Source organism: Ailuropoda melanoleuca, chromosome 13, assembly GCF_002007445.2.
Source record: "Ailuropoda melanoleuca isolate Jingjing chromosome 13, ASM200744v2, whole genome shotgun sequence".
Lineage (NCBI taxonomy): Eukaryota > Metazoa > Chordata > Mammalia > Carnivora > Ursidae > Ailuropoda > Ailuropoda melanoleuca.
The window spans coordinates 55,822,258-55,835,838 of record NC_048230.1 but is presented as its reverse complement, the minus strand read 5'-3'; the positions used below and the strand labels follow the sequence as shown (position 1 = coordinate 55,835,838).

Sequence of the window (13,581 nt, the reverse complement as noted above, 5' to 3'; positions counted from 1 at the left end):
GCCTCTCTGAGTGTGGAGATGGGGCTTCTTAGGGTGTGCAATTGATGTTTGTTGAAGGGGGAGAAGCAGAACAAATGGGCTTACTTCGGAAGCCATAGGCAGCAAGGGTATTACTCAGCGGAGGGCTCGGGCTGTAGGCCACGTTCAGGAGTGTGTCTTTAGAACAGGGCTTCTCAGTCTTGGCCGCGCAGAGGAATCAGCTGGGCGGGCCGGGAGCAACTGCATCAGAAGCCCTGGGGGCGGGGGCAGGGGCCTCTTTAGAACTCTCCCTGGCATTTCAGTCTGCACTCGCGGGTCATTGGAGCTTTGGGAGAACAGGGGTCAGGAGATTTTCAGCGATTGGCTCCCTGCCTTGCAGCAACCAGCCTTCTTCTGTTTTACATTCTGCACGAGCTTGCTTTCTTTTGAAGAGTGCAGGGGCCTCAACGTCCGCCTCCCACCTTCCTGAGTGAGGTGTAGGATTGGGTTTGAGTTGGTTTCTGGTTTGTGTTGAACTGATTCCACCCCAGCTCCAGAGATGGGTGCTGACTGATCTAAGCCAATCAGCGTCATCCGAGTTCCCAGTGACTCACTGAGATAGCTCTGACCCAAGCCCTCCAGCCTCAGAGACTAGTTCTGGAATGGTCCAGTTGGCTCCAAGGTCAGGACTCTTGCTTAGTAGTGAGGGAAGGTGAATGGGAAGCCCCCTGTGGATGCCAGGGTGCCTGCCTAGGATGAGGGTGACCATGTGGGTGGGCAGAAGGACAGAGGACCTGAGCCCTTGCCTACACCACTGAGCATAGTTGTTACCTGTATGTCCCCTTAATCCAGCACGGTCTGAGTTGGGGTTCCTGTTCCCTGCCAGTGACAGTCCCATTTGTAAAAAAGGTGTCTGAAGCTGGGAAAGGAGAGTCAGGTCATCGCCGATGGGCAAAGGCTTCCCTGGGAAGCACTCTGAGCCAGAGCCCCTTCTGGGCTCTTTGGTGCCACTCAGCGTGCATTAGGAAGCATAAGTCACCCCAAGATATGAGGTTCCCGCCGTACTTTCAGACTTCCTGGGCCAAGGAGGAAGTCTCATTTTGGTGTTTTTGTTTCCTGAATCCCTCTGATTTTCCTTTTTAACAATCAGAGCCAGACTCTGGCTCACAGCCCTCAGCAAGCAATAACAGGGGGTGAGGTGTTAGTCTAACGTTTTGTCTTGTATTTATTTATTTAAAAGATTTTATTTACTTATTCGACAGAGATAGAGACAGCCAGCAAGAGAGGGAACACAAGCAGGGGGAGTGGGAGAGGAAGAAGCAGGCTCCTAGCGGAGGAGCCTGATGTGGGGCTCGATCCCGTAACGCCGGGATCACGCCCTGATCCGAAGGCAGACGCTTAACCACTGTGCCACCCAGGCGCCCCTGTCTTGTATTTATTTTTACGGATGTCTTCATTAATGGCAAATTCTGCTGGCTGTCCTTTCTTGTAGAGGCAGAGTTTTCCTTTTTAAAAAGGGTAGTGGAGACATACTAAGTACATAAAGCAGTTGTTAGGCAGATGACCAAGACGGCAGTGTGAATGAGTAGCGTGGGAGACGCTGTGCCAGGGAAAGCATAATGTGTTGGTTTAGAGACAAGGCTCGTGTGTCTGCATTCACAGCAGGGAAAGCCTTTCTTACAAGGCTCATCTTTAGTCAAGATCAAGGCTGCACGGTGTAGTTGGAATGCCAATGGCTGGGGACTCAGGTGTCCTGGGTCCGAGTCAGCATCTCTCTCTCCTCTGCCAGCTGGGATCTTGGGACAAGTTAGCTTCTCAAACCTGGAGCTGATACTCCCTTCACAGGATGATGATGATGATGATGATGATGATTATCATTATTATTATTTTGGTTGGGGGTGGGTAGGTATTGGGGCACTAAGGGAGGACTATTTTGAGGACTCAAATTATCTTGGAATTTAGTGCACTACTAGTCCCAGGAACACTTCAGGGATGTCTGGAAGGTACTTGAGTACTTGCAGTGTGTGCTGAACTCCTAGGAAAGGTGTAGTCATGCCCCTAGCCTGAAGGAGGAGGGGTCCTTGGAGGATAGGGCTCTGTGTTCGAGGCTTTTTGGTTCCCTCTTCCCCAGGAGCCCCATTTAGCTAGACTTGCCGGCAGAGACAGCCACTAGCACGTCCTGCAGGGCCTTGACTGCTAATCCCTAGGCTCTCATGTATGGCTGCTTCACATACAGTCAGTACAATGTAGCGTCATGTTCTGCTCAAGTCCAACTCACAGCCAGTACAGTGCTCACCAACTACATTGGGAAAGCCCTTTTTTATTTCTAGCCTCTTGCTGTTTCCAAAAGGTGAACAATTGGCTTATGATATCCATTTTGCCTCACTTACTAATAAAACCGTAATAAAGGTCCAGCAAGATTCACGCAAAAGCCAGATGAGGTTTAAATGGCCTTACACCTCTATGGCCTGATGGTGTGCTGGGCAGGTCGTGGTGCTTGGCCTCCATCACAGATGCCAAGAACACTGTATTCTGAAAAACACACAACTGCAACAACTCATTTATATAGTGAAGATTCTGTCCTTTATTCCATTCACTGATCATCTGCCCTGGGAAGGACTATGGACCTTCCAAACCTTCCTTCCTCTGTCCTTCTCCTACTTGCACTTGGAAATCACGACTGGAGGATTTCCAGGATATGCAACTTTCACCTTATATGCTGACTTTTTCAACACATCTCCCAACTAATTTGCAATACCACTTACTAAGTTCTAGTGAATGTTAAGTTGTTTAAAGTGGAGTACCTTGATGGGAAGTAGCAGGATACAAAGAATTCCAGAATGGTGACCCTCCTTTGGTGCAAGTTTGGATGTGTTCAAGCTGACCTTCTAATAGTAGATAGAAAATGCCTACTTCCTAACTGGATGCACCATCAAGACTTTATCTAAGCTGTCTGTTTCTAGATCACCTCATGGTGGCCAACTGATAACTGGTATGCTGGAATGCCACTTCAGAATGGCGCAAGCATGGGGTGCCTGGGTGGCTCAGTCGTTGAGCGTCTGCCTTTGGCTCAGGGTGTGATCCCAGGGTCTTGGGATCGAGCCCCGCATCAGGCTTCCTGCTCTGCTGGGAGCCTGCTTCTTCCTCCCCCACTCCCCCTGCTTGTGTTCCCTCTCTCACTGGCTGTCAAATAAATAAAATCTTAAAAAAAAAAAAAAAAAGAATGGCGCAAGCAACCTATTTCCATTCTTCTGGGGGTTCAACACTTCGGTGAGACATGCTGGCCGTTGGTCTGCTGCACTGACCCAGTGAGCAACAGGGTAGGTTAGAAACAAGGGTCACAATGGGTAGAAAAGATCATTGCCTAAGGAAGGGGTGGAAGGCTGACCCGATGCCCTGTGAAATCCATGTATTTAACCTATTCAATTTTGTTAGTGAAGAGTATACTTTCCATCACGCAAACTAAGTGATTCTCAAGCTTTAGTAGCATAGAATCCCCTAGAGAGGGTTTTGGGGCCTCCATGTCGTGGGTTTGATGCTGGCAGTGCAGGGTCAACGTAGGGAAACCACCCCTGTATATAGCAGTACTCACTTGACAAAAGCAAGTTTAATGGCTTCCAGTGGTGTTACAGTTGGGGTATCTCCTGATCACTGATAGATTGTTTTCAAATCTGGCACTTGTTTTGTTCTCTTCTGAAAAGTATCCATCTTTACAAATGGGCAGGCATTTGGATTGGATACACGACTACAGGGCGATCAATGGGGTAAATCCTTTTCTACTTAGATCTTAAGAGAGGGACAAAGTGCTGTTTGATGGAGACCAAAGATGGGAGAAGAAAGTGCCTCGATGTGCTGAAAAGGGAGAGAAATCACGCTGCTCGTCAGTCTGACTGGGAAGTCAGGGCCGTTAAGAAAATTAGAAGGACATAAAAATCTCCTGGGAAGAAAATTTACAGAATTGTTCAGTCTACAGTTATAGACATTCTCCAATAGAAAGGTGGCAGGTTGCCACAGCTTTTATTTCCAGATTATTCCAAAAGCAAACAGTAGCAACGACATTCTTTTAAAATGGCTTTTATTGAGACACTTTTAGGGCTTCTGCAACATCACTGGTTGGGGTTCTTCATTTCCAATTCTTAGGTGGCTAATTCTTTTCCGAATGCCAACAGTGCCCATTCCCACCACCTTAATAAGGAAGCACACTCGTCTGTCTCTGCTCAAATGTTCAACCAGGAACGTACGTCCCCCTCCACTATTCAAGTCTCCTCAGAACGCCACGTAGGCCTCAGAAGCCCAGGCTCCGTCCTTCCCACCTAGTAATTTATTAGGCAGACTAATTTCAAACCAAGGGTGAGAGGGCTTCAATTCAGCTGCTATGACTATCCTTAAGTAAGAGAAAAGCTTTCTCAATGCCAGTTCTTCTGATTTGATAATCCGTGGCATGTTAATTTGGGGACATCCTGTCCCAAGTATTATTAGCTGGTGTCTACAGAATTTATAATCTCCTTGTAGAACAGACTTAAAATGACTCCATGCCAGCCCCAAATGCCCTAAAGGTCCTGGTCTATTCTTGCACTTTCTCCTGTAGTTTTTGAGAAGCAGGACGTTAACATTTTAGAAGGAGGTTGGTCAATTTTCTTTGGTCTTGTTAATGCTTTTGTTACAGCTGTCTTTTGGAAGGAGTCTTAGAAATTATGGAAGCCAGCCACTTAAGACCTCTTTAGACCAATGTCCCCGAGAGGTGCTTGCTGAGCTTCTGCCCTCTGCATGGATTAGAGCTTTCCATCATTGTTGTAATAAAACTAAAAACGGTGGCCTAAGACTGCCTCCTTGTACTCTTCCATTCTTTAGTCCAAGCTGCTCTTGGGAATCTGTGTAGTAAATATACTAGCTCCTTCCATCTTAAACAGCCCTTCAAGTGTGTGATCTCCAAAGCCTTTTTAATAGCAAGATGGTCAAGAGAATTACAACAAAAGCAGAGAGTAGTTGCCTGTTTAGTACAATTGTTCCCATTATAAGGTGAAAACTAACATTCACTTCCTTTTAGAAGAAAGAACGCCAGGACATTGATGTTCTGCTTGCAAATTAATGCCAATTTGTTGACATCCTTTCATCAGTGAGACATTGACATATATAAGCAGGCTCTGCTCCTTAACAAAAGGGGAACTGAAGAACTCAAGGCTGTTTATTTTTGCAGTTAAAAAGGAAAAAGACAAAACAAAACCAAAAGAAAGAATTTGTAACAGGTGCCTTGAGAGAAAACATTCTTAATGCCAGCGGCACATCTTGGTCTTCTGTAAGTTTCCTCAGTGGCCGTGGCTTCCGCCTCTGATGAAAGTGAGCCATGACATCAGCTGGCACAAAACCTAATGGACACACAAGACTATAATGTGTAATAAAGCAAATATTTACATTAAGCACAATACAGCAATTTATTTAGATGCTTAAAATGAATACAAAGGGAAATAAAGATCACAAAATTATACATACTACAACAGTGTGTCATATATTAGATGGTATAAATGAATACACCGGGTGGTGCTTAACTAAAGATAAAACTAAATATCCAAAATGCAGCACTTCTTGGTTTGCTGCTTCAACACAACACACTTTCATACAGATCTAAAAGGTGTCAAAATTAGTAGCTGCAAAGTCAATTCTTGCATGTGATTTTTAGCTTAAAAGATTTCAGAAAACAGATCTGAAATACCAGTTTTTGTTTCTGTCAGCTGTAATGTCAAGGATATTCAGAACAAGAAAAATTCTATAATACAAGAGAGTCCAGATATATATCTTATGTGGCTGGCCTCTGTTGCAAGATTGTACAAGGTTATGTGCAAAAACTAAGTCTGTCCAAAAGTCCATACTAGCGCGGTTTCAAGCTTTTGCTAGGTAAACTAGATAGAGCATTTATTACACAGCAAGGGCAACACTAAAAAAAGAAACAAATCTAGGATGGGTACACAATAACAATATCATAGGCATCACTTGAATAGGTCTAAAAGACTGTACAAATATACATTTCAACTATTCAGAATGAATACATGAAAAAAAATTGATTTCCCCCAAAGTCTACTATACACATTGGACTGGTAGCTTGTATGTTGGCCCTACACTACCGTGTGGATCAGAGTGACACTTCCCAAGAACATCCGAACATGTTACAGAGGGAAAGAACTGTTGAGAAGGCAGGTAAAATAAACCTCTGCTTTTCCGCATGTGCGTTCGTGAGCCACCAGCTTATTGGTTTTTCACATTTATTTACTGTGTCTGTCACAGCAAGTTCCGAAGCAAGATCAGCCAATCGTGTGTCATAGACTTAGAAATAACCACCGGGATTAGCAGTGGCCGCGTATCCCCACAGCCCGATGACCCAGCACTCAAAAGGCAGTACCAGTTAGAATACAGCTCTGCAGTCCTACCGAAAGGAGAGCAGAGTTCCAGGCTGCAGCACGTCCCTGATGCCAGAGAACCTGGCACTTAAGCCTGCTGGCTGCTCAGCTTCACTCCGGTTAGGCTGCCATGCATTGGCTCGGCGACCCCATCGGTTATGTTGTCAAACTGCTCCCCGTCCTCACTGTCAATTGTGCTATTCTGCCACTCAATCTGTGGGTTAGATAAGCGCTCATCACTTTCAGATGCGTTCTTCCACTGTGACTGGTCCTTGGACCAAAACCCTTCAACTTTTCCATAGGAACTATTCTTCCATTTCAACTGCTCTCTGTCACCTTGCGTGGGAGCCTTTTTTTTGGCAGCTGGCTTACTGCTTCTTGCATCTTCACTCTGGGAAGACTCATCGGACCAGGTTCCTGCTTTCATTTCACATGTGTTGTCCTCAAAGTCTGACACTTGCTGGGAACCAGGGCCACTCTCAGATGGAGAAGCACCATCTTTCCACTCAACAACATCATCTTGGTCAACCTCACTGTCAGAAGCATCATGCATTAGTTTGGTTGGTTCCTCAGTCAAATGAATAGTTTCATATTTTGAACCATCCTCCTCTTTTTGGTCTAGCTTCTCCTCAGATTCTAAAGCCTCCTCAGAAATGACCTTCGGTATGTGTTCCTCTGGGTTATCGTTAGGGATTTTAGGCTCAACTTCAAACACAGGGTCAAAAGGGCTACCACTTCCATTGGATTCTTCCTCCAAATTTCCAAAACTGTCTGAGGAGCTGTCCTCTTCCTTCCCAAGGCTGAGCTTTTTGTCGGCAGTTTTACTAGCATTGACTCTGGAATCCTTCTCGTCATGATTCTCAAACAGCCACTCAGCATCAAAATCCATCTCGTGCTTCACTTTGTTTAGTTCTTTCATGTTGAAGCCCAGTAACACACCAGGCTTGTACTTTTCACAGTCTCGGACACACTTCTTCCTCTTGTTACTAAAATGAGAAGCAATGTCACTCTTCCACAACCACAAACTGGCGGCCAGCTTCTCAATTTCTCTCCTGGTGGGATAGGGCTGTTTGTTGAAATACTTCGTTAGGAAGCTTTTCCTGGCTTCATAGGAATCATCTTCATGACCCTTGGGGTCTAAAGCTAAAACAACAGGCTCCTCAGGCTTCTCTTCAAAGAAGCTGGGCGAATCACTATCATCGTCTAACTTTCGCTTTTTCAGCAAGGGAAATTCCACTTGCTCATAAGTGCGCTTGACAGGTGCCAGGCCCGGTGACTGATTAAGCCGAGAGGGTGCATTTGTCTTATCTTGGCCATTCTGGGTCTTTCCAACACCCCTGCAGTGAACTAGATGCAGAGTGATAGTCGAGGCGGTCATGTTGCTGGTATACACACCAAGGCAATGGATGCATTTGTAGGTGAGCTTTTTTTCCACGGGATGAACCGTCTGAATAACTTGGTGCCTCTCTCGTAGGTGATGTGCAAGTGCATCAGATATGGGTCCTTTCAGGATTGAAAAGCAAAGCGGGCAAAGGGTTTTCCCAACATCTTTTTTATAGGGCACCGCAGCTTGAGGTGAACTTTTAACAGGGATATCTGCCTTTTCCTGAACTTTTGGCTGTGGCTTTGGAGGGACCGGAGGGTTATTTTGGGCATGGTAAGCAACGGATTCAGCTGGGGCATCCCTCAGGTTGTACGTGGTTACGAGGAGATGGATATTAGTGTGACTACCCTGCTGCAATGTCAAATCAAAACTCAAAGTAGAATCTGTTTTAGGTCCCATCTCTTCATCAATGTGAACCATCCGCATGTGTGCCGCCATCTTTTCCACATCATTGAAAGTTGAACGGCAATATGGACAAGACAGACCATGAATTAACATATGGTTGAGCAGGGTATCTGTGGGCAAATAGCGATTACAGTACAGGCATTTGCTAGTAAAATTGTGTATTTTCATAATGTAGTTGGCTACTGCTGGGACTTTCTCAGCTTTATGTTCTTTTTCGAAGTGCACACTATACACATTTTCAGGAAAAAGCTCATTACAGATTGTACATATTTTCCACTTTTGAGTTGAGGAAGTATTGGCTGGGGGAGGGCCCGTGGCAGCTGCAGTAGGTTTGGAACTGGACTGACCTAATACTCTGGATGCCTGTGACTGGGAGAGGGAGGGAGACTTTAACTGGCCTGATGAGAGAGAAGAGGCATTAGCAGACTGCAGGGAGTATCTTGCTGGTGCCTGGGACCTCTGCTCTGACCCAAGCCCGTAAGATCTTCCATTTCCACTTGGAAGTAACTGCTTCACAGACTGAGACTGCTGAGGGATGGAAACTGGTGCATTGCCACCTAGACCCAGTCTCATTGACTGACCAACGCCATAGCCCTGGCCTACAGATTTGACTCCATAGTTATTCTGCTGTAGGTGAACATTGGACATCATGTTGACGCCTGTAGAGTTTAAGTTAGGCTTTGGTATTGAGAGTCGATTTACCATCTGCTGTGATGGCAAAGACCGGACATTTCCAGAAGCAAGGGAACCAATTCTTGATTGGAGTCCCATGCCCTTCTTCTCTTGAGGTTTGGGAGCAATAAGCATCAAGGGTTTGGATCGGGGAACCACCACATTTGTGTGCCCAATCATGGCAGTAACCTGATAGCCTATGCGTTCATGGTCTTCGATGACGTGTTGTACCAAAGCTTCGTAGGACTTTGGCATGAAAAGGCATCTCTTGCAGTGAATACTACTTTCTTCCCGGGCATTTGAACCTAAAGGGACTGCACCATTGAGTGACTTCTCACCTGCCTTTGCTATGTAAGGCGCTGCCACGTGCTGAAAATGTTCCCTGTAAATGTGCTTCCTAACGATTTCGTAAAGAGGATCTCGGTAAGTGCACTTCTTACAGTAATAAACAGCTTGTTCTACACTGTCAGCCTGCTTAGGCTTAAGGCCATCATTTTTGCTTTTATCTTTGAAAGTGCTGAGGCTGCTACTTGGTGCGCTGGCGTTTGGAGCATGAAATATTTTAATGTGTGTTTCCAAAGTCTTTTTGTCTGCATTGAAGGTACAGTAGGGGCAATTAAGGAGAATCCTATTTTCAAAGTCTTCACTATGGACATTCCGGAAATGACTTTTGTAGGCAGAGAAGAATTTTGACGAAAATGGACAAGCACTGCAGCAAAAAGGTTTCGTCCGGTAGTCCTAAAGAAAAGACAAAAACTGGAATCAGAATGCCACTTCAGAAAGGTAGTAACAGGTTTTAGATGTTTTTCCCCCCAGATGTTCTTATTTTTAACAGAGATGTAATGCTATTTTTAGAACTGAAACTTTGTAATGCATCAATATTATTTTTTTTCCCTTTTACAAAATTAACTTGTAAAATATAAACCCATATGAGAAAGCTGTTTAAGACCAAATAATTTCATTTGGGTCCCAGAGTATTAAGAAACCCCAAGTCTAAGTTTCCCCTCAATGTTTAGAAAAGATCAAAGTCAGATTTGCTGATTGGTTTTAGAGAAGCCAAAGACAAATGCCTTCAAAGATAAACATTTTACAGTTAGAAATGACAAGAATAAACACTGTGAAATCACTCTCACTCCATGAATCAGTAAGTTGCAAAAGGTTTCAGGTTTACCATTCAGTAAAATTCAGGGCCCAGAGTGCTGTAGTGCAATTAGGCAGTAAGATACAAAGATACACCTTTTATTCCTCCCATCATGGAAAATCTTCAAAAATCTCAAAACAATTTTTTCCCTCTGATCGAAGTACAGTGTAGTATTTAGATTTCATTACTGATCAAAAAGGTACTGATTTCAAGAGCTGGCTTTCTTCTATAAGCCATGGTCTCTCTTTCCAACCAAGAGCAGCTTCAAAAGAACTAATGAAGTGATAGCTGCTTTGATTCAAATTAAGAAGTTAAACACAAATTTCCCATAGACTACGACTGCATGATGTTAAGATTCAATAAAGTATTGCAGAATATACTGATATCAAAGAGCAACTTCCAGAATTATGCTCATTAGCACTTGTGCAGTTTGTCCTTTGAAGACAGGTGAAACACAAGCTGGGCAAGAGATTATGTTTCAGATACTGGTTTGACACAAAATAAAAATACACTGCTTCTCCTTAAAGCTCAACCCCCTATTTAGTGTTAGAACGTGAAGCTTTGGGATTCGTAAAACCGAATTAAGTGATATTACATTCAAAGACTTCTGATGCATACCTTTTTTCCTGGGGTATGGAGAAGAAAAAAAACCCAGGTAACTATACTCCCCAATTTCTGAGGCAGAGTTTAAAATCCCTGCCCAATACATTCCGATAAACAGATCAATAATTACAGAACTACCCTCACTACTGAAACAGTTGTAATGGTAAGGTCTGCAGTGACAATCACTTCTGTGGGGCAAGAAGCACCACCTATACTACCTTCTCTGTCACACTGTCACCTGCTGACACTTGCGGGCATCACTGGTGCCTTGGACCACCTAATAGTGTTCTTAATTCCAATTTGTAAAAATTTAAGTTATACTTTTCTGTCACTACCGTCCTACAAAGCCACCCATCCCCTTCCCCATGTACTGGCTTAGTAATCCCAGAGCCCCTACCCCACAGAGGTTGGATGATACCAACACAGAAAAAAACCCACCCTCTCCAGAAATAACATGAACTGTGACAGACACAAAAAAATGATGGATGGCCTAGATGAACAGAATGTTGGAGGGTACATTTCAGAAACAGAAAGAGAGAGCCAAAGTACCGCTGCCATACTGTTGATATACAGTAGACCTCAGAACATTTAAGTAACAAAATTTCCTATTCTTACACTTGAAGTTTCAGTCCAACAACAAAAAAGACAAATTCTTCCTAGTTTTTCCTGCCACTTACGAAAATAGGAATAATCAATTTTGACATTTTCCATACAAGGCTGCAGCCCACAAAACAATGTATCACTATGAAAGGCCTAGAGCTGAAAAGGGAGCATACCAAGAAATGTTGCCATCTGGGGAAGTCCCCTGTGCTATACTTACCTGATTTTTTGTAAGCGAAGGGTCCCATAGTCCTACATCTTCCCATGTAGTGTTTTTCAAATAAAAGTCATTAGGTTCAAACTGTTTAAAATCCTAGAAAACAGTGAAAGAAGTTTACAAAAACACAGTGATATCAACTCTAGCCCAACCTTACTTATAAATCCCATCTCTTAGCTAGAGCTGGGGAGACACACAGAAAAACCAAACCCACCAAGAACTAAACTAGGAACGATAAGGCTCTTAGGAAATATAAAAAGGCATATGGAAGTTGCATTCAACATTTTCCAACCATCGAACATTCCCCTAATGGTCAGCCAGGTTTCCAAGGAAACCACTGGAAGTTCTAATTAAGTATAAAATTCAGCCACATATTACTACCAAAGCCCCTTTCATCAGAGTATTGTAACTCATCAGTTGTGGTACTGGAACCGGATGACTACAAGCTAGCAATGTCTGCTTACAGAACCATGGATGAGATAGTCTGTTTCTGAGGGAAAAGGGGGGTGGAAATGGACTGGGAAGAAAACTCAGGATTTTTGAACCCACGGAAGGAAGAAAGCAAACTACTCGAAGAAAAGTAAGCAGTATTACGTTAAATTTATACTCTTATGTAAAAATTTAATGGCCCGTTTTCCCCCCAGGCCAGGAAGATACAAAGTCTTAGGAGAAAATTCCCCTTGGCCCCTAAAAAGTTCACAGTTCAGTGTGGGAAAATCAAGTACATATAAATTCCAGAGTATGTAATAGGTGTAATAATGGGAGGAACACATCAAATGCAGGATAGAAAAGGTACCTTAACATTTGCATTATTTATTCTTGCGCAGATTACTCCACTGAGTGCAAAGTGGAAGCAGACGGACTGTTTCATTGGGCCGATCTACCTGAATTTGAGGGGCTGGAGAGGCAGTGAACTTTCACACTGGGGATAACATAACTAGAGAAGCCCACTTTTGAGAAGCTTCAGTCTTCACGATATACACCCCCCAAGTATTATTCAAGGGAATCAGGAAAAGAAAACCTGTTGCATGAAGGAAATTGCTTTTTAACTTTCAAATCCATCCAAACATTTACTGAATGCCTATTATGTATCCAGCACTGTACTAGGTGCTGGTTATACATGGATGGACAAGGTGGTTATGGTCCCTGGCCAGCTGGAACTTAAAGGCTAGTGGGGAAAACAGCTTTAAATATTTCAATCAGAGGCTCTGACCAACTAAACCGCAAGACCTGGAGCAACGAGATCTGGAAAAGGAGACCAGTACATTGGCTATCCCACAGGGCTGTTATAAAGCTCACAGAAAAAAAGGTTAGAAAAACAGTTTGCAAAAGTCCAAACTGTTATACAAGGGGAAGATAATAGTGTATGATGGGTCAGAAGGGCCAACAAATGCTCAAATCCTAAGAAAAGAGACAACAAGCACCCAAACCACCATGCCTCAACAATCAGAAGGTCAACCAGAACACTCAGGCATATCAGAATGAGAAAAGGCTCTGGAGTCCTGCAGACAGACCCTGCCATATGCTTAGCCGTGAGGTGGACCTGTATCTTTACTGGTTCTTCATTGTAAACTGGAGATAAGAATTGCTATATTCCCCTCCCCCCCCAGGGGTTGTTCTAAGAATCTGAATTTAGAGACAATTTTAAAGCATCTGAAGTGTCTGACATGTTAAAACCTCACCAGTAGAACTGCTTTTGCTTCACGATGCGAAGATGAAAAAGCCCATTTTAGGGAGAAGGGAACAAGTTAAGTCAACTGAGAAAGCTCTGGTGAAGCTAATGCTGCAGTTACAATTCAGAATCACAACTAAGAATTAACCAATCCCGGCTGCTGACACAAAGTAATGGACCAGAAGCTGAGTCATGTTAAAATTAAAAAATGGCATGCTACTTACTTCTATGTGTTCTTTACAGTATTCCAACCCAATGTCACTAAGTATTTTTTTCACAGTTTTCCGGGCTTTTCTTAAACTGCCAAGATTGTTGACAGGAAGTTGGAACATAGTTTCTATTGGAAAAAAAAATTTAAGTCAAGTCAAAACATGTACAACTTGTAATATTTCCTAGTTCCACTGATGGTAGGACCACAAACCCTGGCCCGCTGACAAAGAAGGTGAGTAGATACCCTTTCTCTAGTATGTTTCGATTACTTCAGGCAGGCAAAAGTGCGTGCTCTCTGACCTTTTCTATTTTTAATAGGACGTTTTA

The 13,581-nt window shown here is 43.7% G+C and overlaps 1 protein-coding gene across 4 annotated transcripts in view; it reads right to left on the bottom strand.

Moving 5' to 3' along the window:
* Positions 1-4,016: 4,016 nt before the first annotated feature.
* The window catches only part of ADNP (activity dependent neuroprotector homeobox), a 31,182-nt gene continuing 21,617 nt past the window's right edge, over positions 4,017-13,581 (bottom strand). For all 4 annotated transcript variants that reach the window (XM_034641022.1, XM_034641023.1, XM_002912978.4 and 1 more), the window contains 3 exons: positions 13,269-13,381; positions 11,376-11,468; positions 4,017-9,549 (listed from right to left, as the gene is read on the bottom strand). In XM_034641022.1, the coding sequence (XP_034496913.1) occupies positions 6,439-9,549; positions 11,376-11,468; positions 13,269-13,376 (3,312 nt within the window). In that variant the 5' untranslated portion in view covers positions 13,377-13,381 and the 3' untranslated portion in view covers positions 4,017-6,438. The remainder of the gene's footprint in view (positions 9,550-11,375; positions 11,469-13,268; positions 13,382-13,581) is intronic.